This window comes from Argiope bruennichi, chromosome 5 (assembly GCF_947563725.1).
Source record: "Argiope bruennichi chromosome 5, qqArgBrue1.1, whole genome shotgun sequence".
Lineage (NCBI taxonomy): Eukaryota > Metazoa > Arthropoda > Arachnida > Araneae > Araneidae > Argiope > Argiope bruennichi.
In genome coordinates, this window is record NC_079155.1 from 78,661,945 (window position 1) to 78,688,301 (window position 26,357).

Here is a 26,357-nt window from a genome sequence, read left to right on the forward strand (position 1 = left end):
AAAGAATGAAATTAAACCTTTAGGATTTTTGTGTTCCTGAAGTGTTTAAAAATCTTTACACGCTGGTAGATTCCTAACCAGTCCACATTACACCACAGAATGTCATCGTAGAGAATAAGTTAACATAGTTTTAAGGATTAGAAAATATTAATGATATATAGTGAATATTTGAACAAACAAAAAAACAAATGCTTAACTCGTTACCTCTCAACATTTATTATTTATTACAAATGCCCAGATGATTGGTTATGGCGCCATTAGATCTCCAGCCTTCCAATTTTTCTGAACTTTACGATTTTAAAATGCAAGTGCAGATCACGAGTCAAGATGAATAGCATCACAAATTTGATGTTGCCCGCACAGAGAACATAAGGGAGAGTCACAAAGCCAGAGCCAATACAAGTACGCGGGCAAACAGATATGGCCTGTATTATGATGGAAAAGTGCCACAGCTGCACTTCTACGAAAATCTGGGAGCAACTGTTATTATCATCAAGCAGTGAGGCCCATAGCTTACCGACAGAGTCAAAAAGTACTCTCTGCTTTATCCTCGAGGCAAGTCTTCTTTTTACCAGTTGGTTTGACTTAATAAAATGAGAGGCTTTTCAACGGTCTCTGGAGGACTCTTGCACCCATTTTGGCCAAAAACTTACCACTCAGTGTTACCGCTCCTATTTAAAAGATATTCATTTCCAAGGCTAAATAGAAGGCTTTCCATTAGTTTTAAATTTTTCAATGCTGCTGAACAATTTCGAACTTTCATGCATCATCCAGATTTTGAAGTAAAATATGGTCATTTTTGCTTTGATTTATTTTCGAGGTAATGGGTAGAATTCGAAACTAATCTTTGCATTATATATTTATCACATTTTAGAAATATTCTGGATATTTATACACAAAAAGGTTTCTAAATTACCTTTATATTGACTTTTCAATAATGTTCGTAAAATAAAATATAAAAAAAATGGAAACTTTGTTTTATTACATAACGATTTTAATTTTGATATTTAAAATATAATTTGAGAGGAATTTACTGAAATTTATGTTTCAAATTTAGTTAAGAATTAAAGGTCTAAATGTTGAACAGAACAAAAGCTACAATATGCATACAATATTAGACATCTACAAAACTAAGGAACAATGTAGAAATCTACGCTTTCCTTCTTTTCTAATCAACCTTCAGTTCGACTTTTAATAATATAAATTTAATTAATACTTTTATATGAAAACATATTTCTAAATGAAATTCGCAGTCTACAAACATTTTATAAGCTTCCAAAGGTGTCATTGCGTCGGACTCTTTTCAGGTTGCGGTTTGCTCCAGAAAGGACTTGGTGCCATTTTCGGCCCGCAGATGGAACTCTCCAGTATGCATGTCCAATCCATCTGTGACGACTTAGAAGTTCCACATATAGAAGCCAGATGGGAATACCGTTTGAATAGGGATCAGCTTTCCATCAATCTCTATCCAAAACCTTCTGAGCTCAGCGAAGCTTTCGTGCGTGTTGTAAAAGCATGGAACTGGGAAGAATTCATAGTGCTTTATGAAGAAGACAATGGTAAGACTATAATTTCTTAAACAGGATTTTAGGAATCACTAAAGGCTATTGTAAAAGCAATACTTTAATATTTTTCATTTTAGAAATTTATTTTGCTAATAGATTTTGCTTAAGAAAAGGGTCCATTTCGTTAAAAAATATTAAATAATGCAGGATGAACATAAAATAGGTTGTTTTTTTTTTGCTTAGAGACATGTGTTACAGCTAATAAAAATGAAACCAACTTTAATATGTAGACTGCCGAAGGTATGGAGAAATTAATGTTAACAAAACCCTTCCACTAACTAAATAATAAGAAGTTCAATTCAATTATTTTGCCATTTTACACCAACACTAGGGATATTTTGGGATGGATCTCGTAGCTTGCAACCGCGGCCAGATGCTGAGGATGGCGTCGGAGCTGAAACTCCCTCTTCAAGATTCCATTTCACATCAGAGGGAGGACATTTGTCTCCGACGGATTTAATGTGCACCAGACCCGCTTACACAATGTTTCTTCGATGGAATCGAGTCTCGAGCCTGAACCCTTCGGTTCTGTAGCCAATATTTTACCACCCGGCAACAGCAGCCCATAAATAATAAGGAACATCACTGATAGGAGAGATTCCTATGAAACATTGAAATCAATAATTATGACGAACAGATAGAAAATGAACGATGTAAAATTTCTTTAAATGTTAGACTCATAAAAATAGTGCATTTACAGAAAAGAACGATTTACAAGAAGAAATTCACAGAAAATATTCTTTTATTAATTGACCTTAAGGTTATAATTTTACTTTGGTGTATAATCTGTTTTGCTGAATATGTGTATAATAGTACAAATACTGATAAAAATTAAATAAATAGATAAAAAAAATTAAAGTGAAATCTACGATCGCAAATTTCAAGTTCTCATGCGAGAACATTATTATTTTTAAATCATTATTTGTCTTAATTAATTTAAGTCATTAACCAATTTAAATCGGTTTGAAACAATCATGAGACTTCTCTATCAGTCTCTACCCCTTTCTCTCTCTCTCTCTCTCTCTCACACACTCACTCTCTAAAATATCTCTTTATAAAAAAAGATGATTCTACAAAACTCTAGTTCATACTGAACTAAATAATTTTTTTTTTCATAAATTTATGTTTTCAACAAAAAAAAAGAGAACAAACAAAACTATATTTATTTAAATTAGTTTGTAATGATAATATGACAGTAAATCCAACAAATAGAATCAAATATTTTCATGAAAATATTAATTCCAATTAGTTCTTTTCAATTAATCAACTGTTTGCTATATTTATCATTATACTTTTAAGCATAAATTCTCGTATAGGGCAACTTCATATGGATCGCTAAATGGAAAAAGGGTAGTGTAAAAGTATTTTTTGTATAATTTAGATGATAATCCGTGTACTGTGATCAGCTACAAAATGACCATTAACATTCCAACTCTTCTTGAAACTAGTGCAACCTGCCATTGGAAATATGGCCATTTAACCATACAACCATTATTGCTGTTCCAAAGGAAGTAAAAACCAGCGTTTTGAGTCATCACAATTCTTAATCATGCACTCACCTTACCACTATGGTGTGGCATATAAGTACTAAAATACTTGTGAAGTAAAGGAGTTTTCAGAAGATATATCAGTTAGAGAGTCGAACAGTTTAAATGAGTCTAAAAACTGAATTTTGCAAAATAGAAGAAAACGTTGCGTGAAGAAATAAAATCAGTATTGATGAGAAACTATTTTTTTTTTTAAATTTTAAATATGGCGTAAAAATAGTTTTTGGGAAATAATGTTTTCAGAATATATCACGGAAAAAGACCCACATGTGGCTCAATTTTTAATGAACTGAAATTTTAATTATAATAAATATAGCTTAAATGTTAGCAACTGTAGATTAGTTGAATTTTTTTTCTATAGCGTATATGCTAAATATAAGCTGTGGTGAAAAGCTTATAAGCCAGTTAACAGCTACGAAACACAGGCAATTGCTTTTGTCTTGTGGTCTTGTTACTCGGCTACGAACCACAAGGTTCACAAAGTTCTATCCTCGCTCATACCAATCCGCTACATTGGTGACCTCGGACAATGAACCTTCAACCTTCGTACAGTTGTTCTACCCACAGTAACCCAAAGTCGTCAGATTCACCTGACTCAGCAACACAAAGTCGTCAGACTCACTTGACGCAGCAACACAAAAAGGTAACAACAACTACGCACCCACACACGCTCGCCATAACGCTTGGCGCTACTCAAAGGAGCACAGGCGCATTAGAATCAGCAGCTAATACATCACCACTCAACAGTCTCACCTCGGACTCACTGGAGGGAGAGTACTGTGGTGAAAAGCTTATAAGCCAGTTAACAGCTACGAAACACTGGCAATTGCTTTTGTCTTGTGATCGTGTTACTCGGCTGCGAACCACAAAATCCCAGGTTCTATCCTCGCTCATACCAATTCACTACAAAGCTGTATTCATTATCATAAGTCTAATTATTATTAAACGCATAACCATTACAAAATCATCATCATCATTAAATTCTTTATTATTTTTTGCAACGGAGAACTTATAATTTTCTTATTTCAAAATCGTTTATGAGAATGATATTAATATAATTGAACAGGTAAAATGTGGTATTTAAAATGGTATAAAATATTTCTTGTAAACTAATTTGTTCTTTATTGTGGAAAAATCATAAAATTTTGTATAATTTTTAATTAATTGAATTATTAATTCATTTTAGAAGATTGACATTATTCTTTCTCTTGTCTTAAATTACTGTCCAAATTTCACTGAATTTGATCAAATAGTTTAGGAGGAGATATGGAACATACATATATCATCACAATGACTTTTATTTACGTTAAAAAGAAAAAAATTTACATACATTTGCAAATACTAAGTATATTTTTTATTTCTTCTTTAGAGTTGCATTTTGAACAGTAAACAGAGGGGTTCTTCTAAAGATGCAGTTAATATTTAACTTTTTCAGCTATCATTCGCCTGAAAGAGTTCCTACAAGAAGGTGAAAACCAAAAGTGGGATATTAAACTGTATCAGTTTCGAAATGATAGCTACCGGGACACCTTTTGGGAGATCAAACGTGCAGCTATTTCAAGGTCAAAGGCAGATACTGTAATAGAATATAGAATTGTTCTCGACGTTCCAAGAGAACATCTCTATGATGTTCTGAAAGCGGTAAGTGTTCATAATTATATCACTGCAGAAATAGTTCAATAGCCACAGTCTTGCGTCTTTTTCGCAAAGGATGTATGAGCCACATATTTTATAAATAATTAAAAATATTTCATAGAAAATATCTAATCTTTCAAATTTTTAAGTCTGATTTCTTGCTTTTTGCTATCGATTTCTATGAAATTAAATATTGGTTTTGTTTTAAAATATTGTTGTTTCGTACACAAATGTAAAGCTGAAGATATAAAAATTTACCTTTTTTCTCCAATAAAAAATTCTTTAATAATAATTTAACTATGCTAAAATCTTATGAATAAGAAAATTAAAATCATTTTAGTTTTATATAAGCATTCAATTGCTTAAAGCAATTCATTTAACTTTAAAGATGGTGTATATGCGGATGAAATGTAATAGCAAGAATAACTTCATATATTAAAAAATAATGAAGAAATAAAAATATAATCATAATTTGTGTAATACTAATACAATAACTTCGTATTATTTATCAAAATCACTGCTAAAAAATACGTTTTTTTCGTATATTTTGATATCAACATACACAACTTAATTAGCTATGTTTTAACTTCATCCTACGTAATGTATTAGTAGGTATATTTTAAATGTGAACAAGCATTTTCTGTAAGTTTTGGATTTGAATAAAAGAAATTGATGTCTAGACTTAGAAAATATTAGGTCTTAAAATAATAATAATTTAGATTGTGACATGACGGCGCTATTTCTTTTTCTTTCAAACTGGAAACAATATTCAATTAAGCTGTTCTGGAAAGATTTTGAAATTTTTCCGTCTGAGCCATCTATCTTTAAATAGTGCAGCTGGTCTATGGAGTATTATGAAGCGGTCCTATTGTTTATGATGTTATTTCATTTATCAAAAAAGTACTTGATATTTTATTACTGGGATATTCTAAAAAGATTCGGCACACACAGTGTAATGAATGACACACATCCAGTTTCTGCTAGCTATATGGAGAATTCAAATACAGCATATATTGGTAAAAATCTATCCTATCTATATCATCTTTAAATATTTCTAAGCTAGTAAAAGTTTAGAGATGTCGAATAAAGCAAACTTTTTCATGCATTTAAGGTAAATTTTGTACTCACTGTGAGGATCCTCCCTAATCATCCCGTTATTCAAGAGTTTATTAAAATGAACAGGATAAACTGATGATATAAATTATGCATTATGCTTATATCAATTTATTTTATTAAATTGTTTGTCAGTAACATGTGATAAATTTTAAATACCTTTTCAAATCCCTACCATCCAGAAATCAATGAAGTCGATTCACTGAATTTATAGCACATAGCAAATGTTATTGAGCAAGCCATCTACTTGCATCTAACTGAACTTTGATATATATGATATATATGACATCATCAATGGATTCCAAAATTTAATTCCCCTTCAAATTAATCAGAAATGACTGTAAAATAACTGTTGTTGTTGTTACTTATGACACTTTACAAGCCCGTTGACAGATCTGTCAATGATTTGAGCCGAGTGAGCGTCTCTTGTTTTTTCAGTAGCGCCAACTAGGGCCAAGAGTACGATTTTGCTACTTCATGCATCACATTCGCTTGCACAACCTCTTTTCACGGGTGGGGGGGGACACATTCATACACCTCACAGACAGAACACAGAAGAAGAACAACCGTGCTCGAACCGGGACTCGAACCCGGAACACACAGATCATGGGGAAGACGCACCCCTATGCCAGGAGGCCGGCGTAAAAAAAGAACAACCTATATTGGTATATTGATAACTGGTTCATTTGCATGGTATTTTGGATTTAGAATATATGATAATTTAATTGGTGCATTGTTCGAATTTGTTTGGAAATTCATAAAATTTCATAACATTAACGAACTTTGAATATTCTTTATTTGAATATTTTTTTGAACATTCTTTAATATAAATTATATGAAATGGTACATTTAACCACTTCATGTATACACTCTACAAACAAAAAAACTCAAGTTTCTGTAGATAGTTTGTACTTTCTCGACCCACGCTGTAGATATCACTGTACTCACTGGACCAACGCTGTCTCCAAATATTAGAAAAGTAAGTGTTCGTGCAGACTTGTGTAACCGCATTCAAATGGAAAATAAATGTAATTAATATCTGCAGTTTCATCTGAATTTGGGATATAGCCTTAAAGAAAGTAAAAGCCATCTAGAAAGAAATAGCATAAAAATTTACCTAAACCAAACAACATTTCAATGAATAAATCCATCATATAATAAATAGCGTATTCTTATTCGTATTCCCTTGTTCAGTCTATAGGTGAAAAGAATATAAATACATTTTAGAAGCTTGATTAAATAAAATATTGAATTTTCCTTAATTTCGGCAATAAAATCAAATTATTTGAACATCAATAGAATATAGCGATATATTTTTATGATGATATTGAGTTTTTTATGTTATTAATATTAGTATAACAATGAGTAACCACCATCGAAGTATTGTTGCTCGTTGATTGATTTTTTTTGTGTAAAATAGTTAAATTCCTCTGCTGTCGTAATTATAAATTTTGTAAGATAATTAATGAACAGATATAAAAATAAATTTCATTTCTGCTTCCTTTATGTGATGGTAAATGCTTGGAAAATAGTTGAAAGATTAATTTTTTAATACAATTATCCAATTTTTCTTATAGAAAATTCCTACAAAACTATTCCATACCGAAGATTTGTGCAGATCGAACATATATAAGTATTATTAAATGAGTATCATGCATCAAATTCATTAAGCATTTTTCTCAACAAAGATATAATATTTAAAAAAAGCACTACAGAATATCTTTTGGAACAAATTGTCAAAGTACGTATTAAAAATATGATAATAAATCAAAATTTAGTGTGTGCAAGCCAGCTTAGTTTCAGTAGATTCGGGAGCACATCGAGAGGATATCCAATCCGTGGGTTACAATTTTTAGTTTCATATTTCCAAAGACAAAAAAAAAAAAATGTTATTTTCCACTTTGGGTTTGAAATAAATTATAAAATGTGTGCATAATAAAAAAGAAAAAAAAATTCGAAATTTATTCATGAAATTATCATTTCTTGATTACATTGCCACTTCATTTACAGGCTCAACAAGTTGGAATGATGACAGAGCACCAGAAGTATTTAATAACGTCTCTGGTAAGGTGTTTAAAACTATTTTATTTTGCATTCATTTAATTCTTGCCATTTTTTTATCAAACAATTTAGTTTATAGCTGTTGATAACCATTTATCACTTATCTAACACATATTAAATTCCATCCTGTAACAATGATTATTGATTAAATGTTTTTAAACATTCAGATAATTTTATGATTTTTTTCAATATTGTTTTTTTTCCATATTCATTTAAAGTAGTGCTTCCACAAAGGAATTGTGCTCATATATGCTTTATTATTGATGACTTAAGTGTGGCAATATCATGTCGAAACCAGTATGCTTCTAAAACAGAAACAAAAACATATTTTTGGGGTATATTGCATGATGTTATTGAATAACAATAGATATTATTTATAAATGAGATCATAAGATTTATTTATACGTGAGACATGATAAAGCTGTTATTTTCATTTTGCTCTTGGAACCATTATTTTAAAAAAAGATGTGAAACCTAAATGTTGGCTCAACAAAATTGCGAAAACAATACGAAACATTTTAGGTTTTTAAATAATTTTTCTAAAAATATAATTTGACTATATATATTTCTCATTACATGTATTTACAGTTTTTTTCTATTTACGTAAAGTTACAGTAGCTTAAAGATCAGTTAAATTGAAATTAGCAAAAAATTTTACCACTGTTAAAGAATCGTAATATCAGGCATTTTACAATTTTTTTTGTACACTACGTATACAAAAGGAAACTGTTGTAATTATCAAAAAAATAAACCATGAGATTTCAATAAATAGCTATATTTCACGCTTCCTTTAATAAAAAAAAATAACATGGATTGGTTGTCTGCGAGCATGAGAAATGAAAAACTGACTGAACTAGAAATGTTGTTTTTATATCAGATTGGTAGATTTCTGTTAACATTTTGGACCAATTTGATAAATGTAGTATATCAAGACCGTAATCGAAATTTCTTTTCTGGAAGCTTAACACATACTAACTACAAATAAATATGTTACCAGATCAATATATCATTAAAATTTCGGCACATTTCATGAGAGAGTATAAAATCTCTTATTTCGCCGGTAATATTGTGGTCAAACAGATTGAATTAATTTATTAAATTAATTGATGCACATATCCAGAATATCCCAAGTTTAAATGATATGTTCCGGATGGTCCTGTTTGTTATTTTTGAACAAAAAATTCATATTAAGAAAGATTTATTAGATTTAAATATTTTTTATTTGTTTTGAAGGATTCATTTTCCCAAATTATACTGTACACATCACATGGTTACCATCATATGTACAGTGTTAAATGAAGAACAAAAATATACATTACTCATACTTCTTATGAATTCTTCTTTTATTTTTCAAAATAGCGAATTGTTTCGAGTCTTTATATCTGTCTATCAGTTTCCTATATTGTGCATCAGAATTGTAAAGCATCTATGTCAAAAGATTCAAAAAGTTTGATCATTTACCAAGAATCAGTTTTAGACATTTTGAAGAAAGTAAAACGGATTTTGCAATAAAAATAAATTTTGTTTTAAACATAAACAATCAAAAGTCAGAAAACATATTGAAGGCAATTGAAGCATTAAATAATTATTTTACGTGTTTAGAAATAATATTTAATACATGTATATATAGATGTGTGTATCAGTATGGATAAGGTCTTTTTCCAAAGCATTAATTTCAGGTTTTTCCTATATTTTAGGATATACATACAATTGATACGGAGGATTTCCAGTTCGGAAAAACAAATATCACCGGACTACGACTGGTTCAAGAGCAAACTATGGAATTCAGGGAGGTTCTGAAAGAAATCAATGCAAGATTGGAGCAGCGAAAGAAAGAGCCTCTATCTACGCTCAAGGTCACTCAACTAATTACAGCAAGATGCCACCCTCGGTGAATTTAAACAGTCAGGTCAAATCTCATAACGGCAACAAAGATAAACAATTTAGCTAGCATAGCTAATATCAGTCGAGCTCCAAATCACATCATTTTTTTTCACTTTAACTTCAAGAGTAGAAAATTTAGCCTTAATGAAGTATACGTTTTCATTAAATCATACATTTTCTACCAGAGAACACAGTGCAACGATTGAAGATACACTTTTCATTCGTCATAACGGGCTTTCTTTTGTCGTTGTTGCATCCGAATAAGGATTATTAAATAGTTGCAGTACACGGTTCAAATATTTTGAGTTTAATTTTTGTGACGCATATGACTTTAAAAATAATAACACACTTTTTATTTTGAAATATATACTAAAATAGGCCGAGATTCAAATATTTTATCTTTTGCTTTTCTTTCTAAGATATTGAAGAAAAAGGTAAAAATAATGTGGGGAAAGGCAACGACCAGCATTAATATGTGAAATATATTTATTAAGATTAAAGGACAAAGGACAAAATATTACTAACATAGAACACATAAAGATACATGAGCGTGAGCTGTACGTCTTACAGACCTCGTCTGCCAACAATGGCGGGAAAGCATCACGTGATTAATGACGCAAGATGGCCAACATGGCGCCATACAGGAGATGAGATCTGTCAGTAGTTCCCGCAATAATGAAAAATATTTCCACATCTTCGAAAACCTTTTTTGAAAATAGGTATAAAAAATTCCTGATAAAGTATATGTATGATCTTACAAATAGATTATGAATAGAAAAAGAGAATATGAATTAAAATAAAAAAAATTCTAAATAGAATCTCATTGAAAATTCCTCTTTTTAAACACATAAATTTTCTCACTTCACTGCAATATTAACATAGTTACATCAAGCATCACATTACTACTGTTTGCAAAAATGTTTGCTATTTTAACGCATAAGATTTATTAAATTAAAGAATTATACGTACAGATTCTTCCAATTTCTTTCGAAACGGTAATTTTCTAATATATAATTTAGCATAAAAATTACTCTCTTCTTCTAAATAGAATTATATTATAGAAAACTTATTTTCAAATTGTATTGAAATTTCAATAATTCAAGCAGATTTACTCACATTTTTTTAAGTCGATATTTCTTTTCAGTTAAAACAATTATCCTGAATAGCCTTAAAATTATTTTAAAGATACTCAACATACATATTTTCATAAGAAAACAGAACATGCAAATAAAGTATTATTCAATGATAAATTGACAAATATAATTTATTAGAATTGTTTAAAAGATTTTTTAATAGATATATTTGCTATACTGAATTATCAGCATATTATTTGGGTTTTTGATTGATATTTTAAGAAGCTTTATATTCAATATTAGTCTGAAAGCTTCAGTACTTTTTTTTCTTTCCGCTTCAATTGATTAACTCAAAACTTGTAATTCTAATTATAAATTTTTTATTACATTTATTTCTATGGAATTTGATACCAAAAATTAATTATGAAATTCTGTGTATACTGTAAAGAGATCCATTCTATGATGAAGAATTAATTTATATCCACGAAATTGTCGGTAATTTGATGCTGTAATTATAGCCCCGAAAAATGAATTTATGATATTTATTTCTTTGGACTGGCAGTTTGTTGCATTACGTTGAGATTTTAAATCACAGTAAAATACTGTTGTCTAGGAAAATTAAGCTAATTTATTCTTACTTAATTAATTGAAGACTTACATAATAAAGTATAATATTCTAGAAAATCACAAAATATTAATATTTTAAAAGAATTTATCAGATTAAGCTCGGAAATGGAATGTGGAATATATTGCCAAAAGTTGTTGCTTGGAAAATTATTAATATGCAATTTTGGAACTTTCGAATGAATATGGTCTTATTAAAGAACATAACATTTCAGTTACGAACTTATTTTATAAATAATAAATAATGCTTTCACTTTTAGTTCGTTCTATATATTAATTCAAGTATGTACTTAGTCTGTTCCATCCTCTAAAATTTTTTTTCTGAAAATTCAAAATTTCTTAGATTTAGGAAATTTTACTAATCACATGATTAATTAAATAATATTAATTTTGACTGTTAATTAGAATTGAGTTAAATTAATTGAGTTAATCTAATATTCAATTTTGATTAATTGATTGTTAATTAAAATTTAATATTAGAAAGTTGTAGAAAAGGATTTAATTAACTAAGAAATTCCTTGTCATTGTATAAAAATTCCAGACCATAATAATTTAGAAATTTTAATTTTCCAGACAATTTTTAAATAATTCATTGGATTCAGTCTGCAATGTAATTTATTTTTCTATCAGACGGAAGCTGCCTTGATGTACGATGGTGTGAAACTCTTTGCTTCTGCTCTAGAACAAATGGACCTAGCAAAAAATATCTCCGTTTTTCCACCCATATCCTGTAATCTTATGAATAAAGGAATAGACGGAACGACACTTTTTAATTTCATGAAAAATGTAAGTGCTGATTTAGTTTTATTCTACTTTTAATAAATATTGTGTCATATTATATTACTTTAAAATATTTTGCAGCATTCATATAATTTCATCAGTTCATACAGCTGCATTAATTCATATCATTTCTGCCTTTTATTATGGATTCTCATTTTTATTTATTTATGCGTATCATAACTTTGAAATATTTATTTCGCACCTCTTTCCCTTTCATAAACACTCATCTTATAGTACTTATAGGAATTCAAATGAAGTCACCATGAATTTGTTTTGCACATGATCTTATTTCCAAATTTTTTATTTAAATTTATTTTGAATCATGCAATGAGATATTTTATTTGAACGGATTTAATTTAATTAAATATTGAATTTAAGTTTGTACCTTCTATTCATTCTTTATAATGACAGTATTAAATTCCTTTTCTACAATCTAAAACTTGCCTGCTTTAATTTTATTTAAGAACAACAGACTCTTGGAGGTAGCTTTCTGTCTTTTTATTCCAGTAAAATTTCTTGTGCATACTTTATATTTATGATTCTCTGAACAAACTGTTTTTAAAATATCAATGAAAGTTAATATCAGCGTATTATTTTAATAACTTTATGCATGTTATATTTAGTGCCTAATATCTTTTTATTAATAAAGATTTGCCTGGGTAATTTTTTTCAAACTGTATGTTGTCTTTTGTGGATTGTAATTTTATTTTCTGATTTCTCATATAAATTGCGACGATAATCAGCAGAATCGTTTTGCTCCAGTTTTCACAATGGAAGAAAATTAAGATTATATATTTCATGAAACAATTAAAATGGTTTTTATTTCCTTTCAACAGCGAAAATTACTATTTAAAACTATGAAAAAAAAATATATCAAAAAAGTTGCCTAAATCCAGGGAAGTTTAAAAAAAAAACCCGCCTGGAAGTGCGCCTTTTTCTCCTCCACAATACATTTGGGTCAAATTTGTTAGCTTTAGGTCGATTGATTTGTCTTGTAGAGAATCAATATACCCACACACATTTTCCTTTATAGTTAATAGAGATATGTAAGCATCTGAATATACTGAACATTCTTTTAGAAGAATCAATTAATAATATAAATAATTGATTCCTTAAAATAATATAACGCTTTGGAATTGAAATAGGGATACTTGAATACACGTTTTATAAATATAAGAAATCGTCAAATGATGAGAATGACACATAAGTGGATATCATATAATTGGCCGCTACACTAATATGAGAGTCTTTGAGTCCCGAAGTAAATTTATTTGAACTAGACAAACATGCATAGCTTCAATCGAACTCTTCATCAAACTCGCGACCCCTTCTGCCCCGATAACGAAAACGTGACTCATTAAAGCAATTCCTATTACTTTAATTCATATAACTTCGATCACATTCTTATTTTGAATCTTAATTGCGCAAAATCTTTTATTAAATGAGAATTTTCTTTCAGACAGCACTGAATACGCCTGGCTTAACAGGTATGATAGAATTCGATGCTGAAGGCTTTCGTTCCATAATTGCATTGGATGTCATATACATGACAGCTAATGGGCTAGAAAAGGTATGTTTCATTTGCAAATATCATTTATTTTTATGTCATTGAGTTTATGGATATCTATTGGGAACCATATAATCTATTTATTAATAATTTCAAGGTGTGGCTACTAACATTTTTTATTTCTAATAAATTAATTCTTTTCAAATTACATCGCATTTTCGTTTGTTTAGCAATTGAAATGAATTTTATCAGGACAAATTAATTTCATTTAAAGTAGTAATAGATAATAAGTAGATAAAAGTACTATAGATAATGATTATTCCTAAATGCTTTAGTACATTATTTTGTGTTAAAACTTCAGAAAAGCTTGTTAATAGGTTTATTCAATATTTCTTTGATGTTAAGATAAATGAATTAACATTTTAAATCATGAAGAAATGAAAGCTTTATCAGCTGGAGTATTAGTGGGTTTTGAAAAATCATACTACGAAGACGAATTCAAAGTTGATTATATAGTTCCGAACAGAAATCTTAATATATGTTATGGAAACATATCTTACATATATAGAACTTTCTTTAAATCAGATTCAATAAAATCAACTGCATTCACCAAGAATATCATCTTTCTTATGAAAACTGTTATTTTATTCTAAAAACTTTTCTGATGAAATGTTATAAAATTTCATCTGGTAATGGAATAATTACAAGTTAATAAAATAGACTTCAGAACAAGACAAACGAATCAAAATCTATTCAACTAGGGTTATTAGTTTCGCTAAAGCCATTTATTTTTAGCTGAATTACAAGGAAATCGGATTCATACACAGTGAAGCTTCTAATCTTGAAAAATGTATCATAAACAATTTTTATTTTTTATTTTTAAAAAATAGTTTAATCAAAATTAGGATTGGAATTTTGAAAGTCTTTATTTAAATACAAAGTAAATTACCATTCACATTCATATCATCTTACATCTTTAAAACTTGAACCAATAAACAAAATATTTCCCTACTTTATGCACAAAATACTGGTTAATTTTCCTTCATAATATCTTTTTAGATAGTAATTGAATAAATAAAATGAAAAATGATTATAAAACACCCATTATTATGTTTGGAGTTATTTTTAATTATATTTAATCATATGGAATTTTTAAAACTCCATTACCTTACAGATAGGATCCATCGTGCCTTCTAAGAAAGGTGAATGGAATATTAATATTGTTCCACCTGAAGATGCTTCCGATTTTCAGTTTATTGACTTGGAAAACTCGCGGTTCAAAGTAACGACTATCTTGGTAAGTACCAAACTTATAATTTTAAATAAAGTGCGATTTAGAATATTTTTCTCTTATTATTATTTCTTTTTTTTCATTTTGTGACACTCATAAAAATAAATAAATGGGATCTTTTTTATTAATCAATTTATTCTCAACTAGTGTTGTATTTTTGTCTCAAAATGTTGTATTTTTGTTGAACTTTTACATAACCAAGTTCGCCTAAATGAAGCAAGATCGAGAATATCTTTTAAAAGAGCACTTTTACCTACTGTATTTTGACCAAAATTTGATATGAGTCGGCGGTTTTTATGTAGAGAATACATACTAAATTTCATCCATCTAGATCTTTTGCTCTTTTCAGTGTTTGCCCGAGTAGACAGATAATGAGTTTTCCCGTTGGCAGATTCATTGGAAAATCTGATACAGACTTTGTACAGATTCTGATTTGTACACAGTCGGATTTTCCGTCTATGGATAACGAAAAATTTTTTATAAAAATTTACAAATTTGATGTAAAAATCAAATTTTATCTGTCTAGTTAAAAACAGTTTTGAGTTGTCATGTTTACAGAAAGACAGACATAATTCGAAAATTTTGTTTTTCGGGCTCCTGGGACGAGGTGATTACTTCAAATTAGGAGTTCGAATTCTTTATGACGACTGCAATTTTTCCTCTTTGAATACTAAAGAAATTAAAATTATTATTAAAGAAATTAAAAATGTGTTTTTTTGTACTAGGGAAGATTTTAAGAGTAATAATTCATAAAAATTGCCAGATTGAATTTTTTTGACGATGACAGTATTTATATTATTCAAGAATGTAATAACGAAACTGACGATACTATAACACAGAATATCTTTGATAATATTTATAGCTCCTTAACCATGCAATAATTTCATTTCCGAATTTTAAATTTTAACTATCACTTTACAAAGTATACCAGAGAATCCATATAGTAATTGATTATGAAATTGTTGAAATGTTAATATATTTAGAAAGATTCATATTATATTTGATATTCAAATCAGAAGACTTCATTTCCTGACCACAAATGTATCCTTTTATTACAGACCGATCCTTACGTCATGTACAAGGAGTCTTCCCTTAAAATGCAGGGCAATGATCGCTTCGAGGGCTATGCAATCGATTTGCTGAATGCCCTGGCAGAGTACCTGCATTTCTCATACGAAATTAACCCTGTTAAGGATTCGAAATACGGCAGACTCAGCGATAGTGGTGAATGGGATGGCATGATTGGAGAGGTTGTGAGTGGGGTAAGTTTACAAAATACAGTTATACATACAAATCAGAATTTTCGCTAAATAGGTATGCTACAGTAAAATTTCCATAAAGTGGAAAACAGAGTGATCCAAAAAATCAACTTGAAAAATCAATTATGCATAAACGAATGAAGGAAGAAAAAATGATTTTTTTTTGCCAAAAAGGGATAAAAATTACAATTTTGTTTTTGATATAGCTATTTATACAAGCTGATATAATATTTTTGAATTCCATCCTCAAACATTCATGATTTCAGTATTCTTCACAGAGCCTATCGTTTGATTTAGAGATATAAAATTTGCCACGTAATTATGTATTGGAAAGCAGTTGAAGTACTAAGGCAAAAGTTTTAAAAAACAGTTCTATTATATTTCAATTAAAAACTTAATTGAAATTTTTTGAGGGTATTTTTTAAAAAAATGAGAAACATGTGAAAACTATTTTTACACTATTAAAAAATCTCAAAAATTAGCTTCTCAAATGTACTAATTTTATTTCCGCATTTTTTTTAAAATTTAACAATTATTTTAAAACTTTTTATTAATTTATTGTACAACAGCACTTAACATTGCTTTAATAACTACTTTTACACACACGCATGTAGCGATTACATTTATATCTTTTGTATGCACATAATAGTTGCTTTTATAATTAAGAGTAAATTGTAAAAAATGAAATAAAAAAACGAATCAAGTCTGAAACATTATCATGCTTTAATGCTTCGGACTACATATTTGTGCTTCTGTAAGTTTTTAACATTTATTGATTTTTCTTGCTATTCTATAATTTACTGATAGCGTAATTCACAACTCAACCGATAGTCCTACAGTTGCAGGGATGATGTGCATGTCCATCCCAAGCAAAAGCGGAGCTTGGAACCAATTTGATTTTGCGGAGACTAGATGCAAATTTCGTGCAACAAAATAATACTTTATTGCATTTCGATATTTGTTGCATTGCACACAAATTACAATAATAAAGACTTAACAATACACGAAAATAACGAATTATCAAATTATTTTTATAAATTTAATTTTTCAATCACAAAAGGTAATAAATCAAAATTAAAAAAGTTAATAAAACAAAAAAGACTCACACAGTTTGATATGTGAATTATAAAGATATATTTTTGTTTCGTTTTCTAAAATATTTTATGATAAATTCGATATCATCGTCGTAATTTAGGTGTCTTTTTGTTTGATTAGCATTTGATTAATAACATGTCAAAGACGATGAATCGTTTTTGACTAATCAGGATCATCAGTAATTATTATTGATTACGAATTTTATTAGATAGATTTAAAGTATTTCTTTTGCCCTGAATTAATGGACTTGAAACTTGAAAAATCGCGTGATAATATTCAAATACGTAAATTCGAATTAAAACGAAAAACAAAACCGAAATAATTATTTTGTAAAATCAGTGAGCGCCGCGGAACCTTGCATATTCGCATCGTTTGCCTATTTGGGATGACCCTAGGAATGCCTTACAAAGGATAAGTTAGAATTGCAATGCACAAATATTGAAAGTGCCACCCCTCCATTCAGAAGTTCAGATGGTAGAGAGAAACTACTACACTTTTTTTATAGCAATAAACAACATTTTTGTTGTTCAAGTTCTGATCCGTTTCCGAAGTGCTGCTTAATACTGCTACAAAGGTTTTAACTTGTCTTACAGCTAATGTTATTGTTTGAAAAACGATACTTTGAACATTTTGATGCCATTACCCCTCTTAGAATCTTACCTTTTGCAATGTATAATTGCAGAGCCGTCTAGCAGTTTCAAATGGATATAGCCAACAAATTCCCGTTTATTGACAAAATATACATTATAGATTTATTCTGATCTTCTGCTACATTATAGCTTTGTTCTGATCTTGGTTGGAGGTTAAACTTCGATCTCATAGAGAAGCCGGCATTTCTATAAACAAGGAGAGCATGTAACGAAGAGCGAATTGCGGAAGAATGATATTGTTATAATAAATAAAAATCAATGAGCTCAGTATATTTTTTTTCTACTTATCATCATTTTATACATTCTATCACGAGTTATCACGTTAAAACACAGCGAACTGATTTATATCTGTCTCCCAACTTTTTGAAACAAATTCGTTTGATATCAATCAACTCTTATGTGGCATCTCGACAGAGCAAGACTTTATCCATCTTTCTGCGCATCTTTCTTTTTATTTTCATTCGTTTTCAAATTATTGATTTTTAAAGTTACTGGGGACTGCTAAATCATGCTACTCATTGAATTTCTAATAAATCGCAAAATAAATATATTTCAATAAAATAAAGCAAAAAAAAAATAACAACATTTTTTTCCTCACAGGAAGTGGATTTAGCTATTGCTGATTTGACCATCACTACAGAACGAATACAGGGGGTCGACTTCACCCTACCCTTCATGCAGACCGGCATCAGCATTCTCTTCAAAAAACCTACACAAAAAGTTACTTCTCTGTTTTCCTTCCTCCTGCCGTTTTCCGGGGAGGTATGGCTTTTAGTGATGGCTGCTTATACTTTCATCAGTTTCAGTTACTTCTTGATTGGTCGACTGAGTCCATACGAGTGGTCCAACCCCCACCCTTGTCGCCAGAACGATCAAGTTGAAGAAAATGTTTTCAGTTTACTCAACAGCATGTGGTTCGCTATTGGATCTCTTATGCAGCAAGGTTCAGATATAGCGCCCACGTAAGTTGTTGTTTATTTTTAACAGAATTCTATTTACATTTATTTATTCGTTAATTTGTACTAGATTTTGCATTCAATGGATGGCATTCAGTTAGACTTTTGAAAGTTTACATGGTTTTATATTCATGGTTTTAATAAAATATTTTAATATCGTCAAATCTAATGCAAATATGGTGTGAATGACATAAATTGGAACGGAGAGACTTTGAGCGAGAAAAGAAGTTAAAACTTTTTCCTGAAAAACTTAACAAGATGCTTGCAATATTTGAAATAGTTGTGGGAAAAAGAAACTGCTAATGCTAATTAAGAAGAACATTTTGGGGATTTAGAAACATAATGTTATAAGTGGAAACAATTTCACTGATTACTCTTATCCGCATTTCTAATGACAAACAGCTTCGAGATATAATGGATTTATTTATTGAATTAAAATAAGAATCTACAACATTCTGTGATAGAACTGACGATATTCCAAGAGAGAAATTTAAATTTAAATTAATTTCTTTATTTATTAGATTTTGACACATTATGACAGTTACTACCTCGTTATAAATTTCAGAAAAAATTGATTAAAAGTTTCCATAATGATTATAGAAATGGATTATAGAATATATCAAAGATTAAAAAAAGATAGATAAAAATGAAATGTTTACGAGGTACTCGTTAAGTACTCGTTTTATTGTAGAAAATAATGTTTTATTAAAGGAGATCAAGGCAAAATTTACAAAAACTAGATACGCTAAAAATAATACAACGAAGTAAACCACAACAAACATCAAAATAAATACAAAAAATTTCATTCAGAATTTATTTTATTAGCGATTCATTCCCTTTTTTACGATTTTTAACCTTTGCATTTTCCTATATTTTAATGCTTTTATAATAATAAAAAAATCGTGCTTTTGGAAAAGCTTTTTAATTTTTCATGGAAAAATCCAATTAATTAGCTCTGTGTACTAAAGAAAAACGTTGCTTTCCTCTTCCATAAATGCTCAAAACAAAAAACAAATTGTAGTCATGTCCAAACAGCAATATATTTCAGATGATTTTTCAATACAAGAAGTTCACTGAAGAATTCACTTGTAAAGAAGTTTTTTTTTTTTTTTTTTTTTTTTTTTTGCAATACATTATAAGAATGCTTTAAATAAACATTTCTTTAGAATTATACTAACTGTGAAGGATCAAATCTTACGGATTACTCTTCTTACGTAATCTCACGAATTACTGATTGTCAGAATAAATACGCACTTTTAAATATGCATGGATTAAATATGCACTTTTCTGACAGTCAATTCATTGAATGCAACTTTTCTTTTGAATTTTTTACCCAGAAAGTAGAAATTCATTGTATCTATTGTACTGAGTTGTCTTAATATACTAAAAGCCAACGTAATTGAAAAAGCAAATATCTGATGTATTCTGCAATTTTATCAAATCTATAAATGTAGATTCACAATGAACAAAAGTTTTATTAATTTGATTAAGCTATTTGAAATATAATTATATAACTATAAATATAAAAATAATAAATAGATAAATATAAAAAATATAATTATATAAATATGAATGTAAAATAACTATAAATATAAATTTGAAATAATATAAATAAATTATTTAATATTATTTAAAATAATTATTTAATTTTAAAAGAAAAAAAATATTTTCATACCTGAAAAATATAACTGATATGCAGATTTCTGGTTTCTATAATGTTTGCGGAAATATCGGAAAAAATATAATAATCTCACAATCAATTTTTCATGTCTAAGAATATTTTCCCCGCCTTATTCCTGCGGTCGAATTCTCTAAATTCTCACATTTCCAGGAAAGTAAGAAAAGAAATTTCAAGAATATTTCAAACATAAACTGTCTTAGTCAACTGTTTTTTTTTTTCATTGTTTATTTGACTCTTCCTCTAGGGCAATGTCAACTCGAGCTATCACAAGTATTTGGTACTTTTTCTGTCTGATCATGATATCCTCCTACACTGCGAACTTGGCAGCTTTCTTGACAGTCGAAAAGTTAGTGTCTCCCATTGAAAATGTCGAAGATTTGGCTAATCAAGAGAAGATAAAATACGGATGCTTAAAAGGTGGATCGACTTATGGATTTTTTAAGGTACGTATATTCATTGGTTTTTAAGTTTCTTTATTTCTTTTCCTTAGTATGTTTCTTTCAAATATAAAGATTATGAATGTTTTTTAAATGTCAATCAAATGCTTAAATTGTTTTTCAAAACGATTAGCGAATATTGAACACTAATTTTATTTCTAGAAATCAAACATGAGCACTTATAGACGCATTTTTGAATTTATGGAGAAGAATGCTGACGAAGTGTACATGAAATCCAATTCAGAAGGAATTCACAAAGTAAATGACGGCAACTATGCATACTTCATGGAAGCTACTTCCATCGAGTACAATATAGAGCGAGAATGTAACCTCACGCAAGTAGGAGGTCTTCTCGATAATAAAGGATATGGGATTGCTGTTAAGAAAGGTATTGATTTGATATTGAATGCTAAAATGAATCATCACCAAATAGCCCTAATGTTGCTTCAAAACTAGATGTTAGTATAACTTAACTAAGTATTTCTATAATCGAAATTCATACGGGACTCGAATTTAGAGTTTTGAAAAATAACTTTGCATGTTCTAGAAATTTATAAATTTGTGGCGCATCGTAACTTGTAATATATCTGTTGAATGCACCATGCTGTAACGTTTCCCCTTTTTCCTCACTTGGTAATTGGCATTCGGGCCAGATATAACGTCACCCGTTTTCCCACACATAGTTAAGTGCCTACGGACCGCCAGATGGGGATCCTCTTCACCAGTAGAGTCATTGTGTCTGGTCATTTGTTGTATACTTTTTTGTATAAAGGAGCACAATTACTGTGTGCCATAACGACTGTAAGGAGTTGCATCCTATTTGAGAAAAGTTTTATGAAATAATTCTCAGAAATGCTAGCGATACGTGTTTCGTCGTTTCAAAGTGATCCAACATATCTTCAAGGGACAAGAACGTCAAAACATCCAGATGTTAAACTTTTTTTCCATTATGAAGGGTGTCTTCAAACCTTCGAGAAACAATCAATCCCCAGCAACCGTTGTCATTAAGTGTCGAAATCAGATGGACTTTCACCGATGTTACTTGTGAATTGATTATAATTAAAAAGTGTTCGGGAAGGGCCAGCTACGAAGATGAATCATTAACAGACATTCACACAATCAACAGGAGACCATTGAGGGAACCTTGCTGAGTAGCTAGTGGGTGATAAGGAACTCAAGTGCAGCAATGAGAAAGTCAGAGGGGGAGATCTAACGGAAATATAATGCTGTGTTTTTTTTTTGTTTGAAGAAAAGAGAGAGAAGAGCGGTGAGAAGTGTCAAAGGAGGATTCGGAGAGACGTCGGTGTTCGAAAAAGGGACTCCTGATTTTGTAAGAAGCTCTGTGTGATTCGAGTTTCTGTGTTAGGATCCACCCGATAAAGATCGGTGGATTTCTGGAGCGGCCCCCTGGAGTAGCCGTTTGAGCTAACAGCCTGTTAGTGTCTTTTTGGTGTCTGTTCTCCGATTTGATAGAGGAACTATTTCATGATTAAACTTTCACCTGTTGTGTGAATTTTGTAAATGATATTAACCTAAAGGAGAACAAGTTGTTTTGTGTACATATATAAGGCTGTAAATAAAAGAATTGTTTTATTACGTTACTCTCTTATTTGATCGGTCAGGATCAAGATATTACAATGCAGTATCGAGTTTTTCATCCTAAGGTTAAATGTGTGAAATTCAGGTCACATCCATTAGGTGATTGTTTGGACATAAAATTGTTTTCATTATTTATCATCTTTTGTTGTGATTATGTAAAGAGTTTTATCTACAGTTACTTGATTCTGCTAAGAAGGTTGATGGCAGGACGCCTGTGTAACTTCAGTTTTTTCATGAAAGATACTTGGCGATTTCGATAATATGAGCTGTTTACTGTATGGACCATGTGAAATTTGCATCATTAATAGTGGATATTTTTTTCAAGCATTTCTGAGAATTATTTCATAAAACTTTTCCCAAATATGGCACAACTCTTTACAGTCGTTATGGCACATAGTAATTACTGCCTAAAATATCATAGTTTAAGTCACGACTATACTATTGATTGATGACTTGTGTTGGCCAGATGTATTTTGCAATTTTTTTAAAGTTAGTAATAAGAATTTTAAAACTTAATATCCCTTTTGTATTCATAAGCAAACCTCCTTGTCTCCCAATTCAAAATTTAATTTCAAGTTTGTCAAAACATATCTCACAAAAAAAAATTAAAAATTAGATTTGTTGGTAGCAATGGGATTAAAATCCAGGAGTGAAATAAATCTTAGCTGATCAGCATTGATCATATTAGACAAAAATTTTATTTAAGAATCTTGTTTGAAATGTGCAGTCGTGGGAAAAAAGACCCATATTACTTTATTTTTCTGTTGGCCATCGAAATGCATTATCAATAACATTTAAATGCCAAATAAAACGCTTTCAGTATTTTGAAATTAAAATTTTTTTAGTAATAAATAATATACGTTGTGTAAAATACTTATATTTCCATAACAAAAAAGTTTAGATCAATTTCTATAGTAATTTTTAAAATATGGATAAAAGTCTAAAATTTTATTTTAACATTAGATAGACAAAATTTTGTTGGCTCATAATTTCGAAATGAATAGACTAAGATTAATGAAACTTGATTTCCTGGAAGAATTTCTAATGTGGATTGGAAATAGGGTTTTGCGAATGGAAATTTGGAAGTTTTTTTTTTATGTTAATATGTAGACCACTCTTTGGGTAATTTCTGGTCTAAAACACTTTAAGAGTACCTTAATTCCTTTCGAAATAACTTTTTTTTAACATTGTACGATGAACGATGACAGAATTTTAGCTATAAACAATGCAAGAAATTTCTTTTTTTGTGATTGTACATAGATGCATTATTAAACTATATAAATTATGTTTTAGGAAGACAAAATCTGAGGGCTTGGTTGTCGGGCGGCATCTTGAAACTTCAAGAGCAGGGGCAACTGCATACTTTCAAAGAACGGTGGTGGAAGCAGAAAAAGGGAGGTGGTAGTTGTTCCCAATCACCAAAAGCATCAGGATCAGTGAACGAGTTGGGACTGGGGAATGTTGGTGGCGTCTTTGTAGTCATGTTATTGGGCATCTTACTCTCTGCTGTCATGGGAGTCATTGAATTCTTCTGGTTTCAACGGAAACTAGAAAAAGAAAGAGAGGTGAGTGACAAAAAGTTTCGTAATACTATAAAACTGAATAAAATTATCTTGATTGGAATTATTTCTGAAAACTGCATAGATGCACGATTATCCCTAAAGTAAATTTCATTAGTAATTAACGCTGCAGGGCCTAACTGAAGGAGTGTGAGGATTAGTTTAAACCATCAGCATGATGAAAACATCTTTTTTAAGGGTGACAACAATCAGATGTGCCGTTATAAATTAAAATATTAAAGAAAAACTATATGTCCGCATGTTCTCCTACGGCGTCAAAATCCAACGACTTATTGTAGCCCATTATTGACAAATATTTGCCCCTCTTCCTATTCCCTTACAGTATAAATTCCGCCTTTCTTATTTTCGTAAAACGTTTCAGCTTAAAGGTTTTCGTTTCTGGTAAGAGATGTCCGAATTACGCTGCTACAACCTGATTATAATAACAAGCATTTTAAGTGTATGTATATTTCTAACTTGTCGCTTTTGGTGACCAATTGATTCTTCGAGTTTAATGGTTGCTAAAAATATCAATAAGTATTTTGTGTAACTATGCATTAATGGCTACATTAGCAAAGAATTTTTAAACTTGAAATTTTGATGGACATACGTATAACTTATATTATTTAAAAAGATTTAAAGTGTGCTTTCCATTTTTGTAATTTTCTGCCAAAATCTTTATGCATGCAATTATGTCACAATGATAGCGATATTTAAAAATGAGTGCAAATTTTTTCACCATTATTTGAAGTTAAGTCAAAATTTCAAGTACAATAAATTTTTAAAAATTTTCTTGAAGAACACATTATACTGAAAGCTACTCGACATGGAAAATTAACTTAATCTTCATATTTTGATCATCAGCAATGGAAAATAAAACAGATTAAATAGAATTAATAACCCTGGAAAAAATTGAATTTAATTTCAATAGTCGTAATGATTTAATTTCAACAGTTGTAATGATTTAATTTCAACATTGTTGTAAAATACTTTAAAAAATTTGATTCATAATAAAAAAAACATATGACAATAATTTTAGCATCACTAAAGAGATAATATTTTGAGTTTTTAGATGATATGTCAAATGTCATCTGGTAAAATTTTCAAAATTGAGCTTAATTTTTAATTAATTGAAATTTCAAAAATATTGTTTCAAAGCGCACATTCGCGACCTCCGAATAATTTTTATTCTAAGTTTGGTAGCTCTGAGCAAAGGACCTGGCCTGTAAAACGCCGATACACATTTATTCAATCTTATTTCTAGTAGATATTGACAGTTTTTCAAGAATACAATCTTCAAGATAGGTATTCTGTTTAATGCAAGATTTTAAATCTGTTTTATCAATGCATAGGTCTTCAATCTAATAGAATTTTTATTTTTTTCAGATGTCCTTATTCAAGTTACTCATGAGAGAAATCAAATATGCCGTGACCTGTGGCAGCTCCTCAAAACCGGCACCGAAACTGAAATCTCGTAAAAGTGCAGATGAATCAACGAAGGGATATAATTCACTTTATTGATTTCTCGTTAAATGCTTATTATACACAATAAACTTTTTTAAATGTTATTTTTTATCGACCCCTGTTTTTGGGACGCTCAATCAGGGTTCTGTTCTTGTGGAAATAAAATTTTATTAAACTGGATTTCCTCACTTTATTCCTACATTTTATTTTATCATTTAATGCAAAATGAACTCATTCTTATAATAGAACTCATATCAACTGTATGTTAAAACAGGTTTAGAGATATTTCATTGGTGCAGCCTCTTTTTAATGTTTTTAATTTTTAATAATGCCAAATGAAAAATACAATATATTTTCTGAGGAAATTTGGGAGTTGAATTCAACCCTCTTTTGAATTTGGTTTTCAGAATCTAGTAAGTTGCCTTCTAGTAAAATTTTGCAGAATATCAACTTCACATCGACATAATTAATAAGAATCTCCCATTCAGTCCAATGAGATTCAAAGAATATGCAATGAACAAAAATTCACAATGCAGATTCTCTCTGAGTAGCAGTTTTAAATTGTCGAATATGAAGA

General features: G+C 29.6%; 1 protein-coding gene across 1 annotated transcript in view; it reads left to right on the top strand.

Annotated features, from left to right (window-relative positions):
* The window catches only part of LOC129968801 (glutamate receptor ionotropic, kainate 2-like), a 46,204-nt gene extending 20,244 nt beyond the window's left edge, over positions 1–25,960 (top strand). Inside the window, exons 3-15 of the mRNA XM_056083058.1 lie at positions 1,308–1,559; positions 4,548–4,753; positions 7,871–7,924; positions 9,619–9,777; positions 12,133–12,288; positions 13,742–13,852; positions 14,964–15,086; positions 16,139–16,342; positions 18,685–19,046; positions 20,966–21,164; positions 21,321–21,546; positions 24,051–24,322; positions 25,703–25,960. Coding sequence (XP_055939033.1) covers positions 1,308–1,559; positions 4,548–4,753; positions 7,871–7,924; positions 9,619–9,777; positions 12,133–12,288; positions 13,742–13,852; positions 14,964–15,086; positions 16,139–16,342; positions 18,685–19,046; positions 20,966–21,164; positions 21,321–21,546; positions 24,051–24,322; positions 25,703–25,837 — 2,459 coding nt within the window. The 3' untranslated portion in view covers positions 25,838–25,960. The remainder of the gene's footprint in view (positions 1–1,307; positions 1,560–4,547; positions 4,754–7,870; positions 7,925–9,618; positions 9,778–12,132; positions 12,289–13,741; positions 13,853–14,963; positions 15,087–16,138; positions 16,343–18,684; positions 19,047–20,965; positions 21,165–21,320; positions 21,547–24,050; positions 24,323–25,702) is intronic.
* The last annotated feature ends 397 nt before the right edge of the window (positions 25,961–26,357 follow it).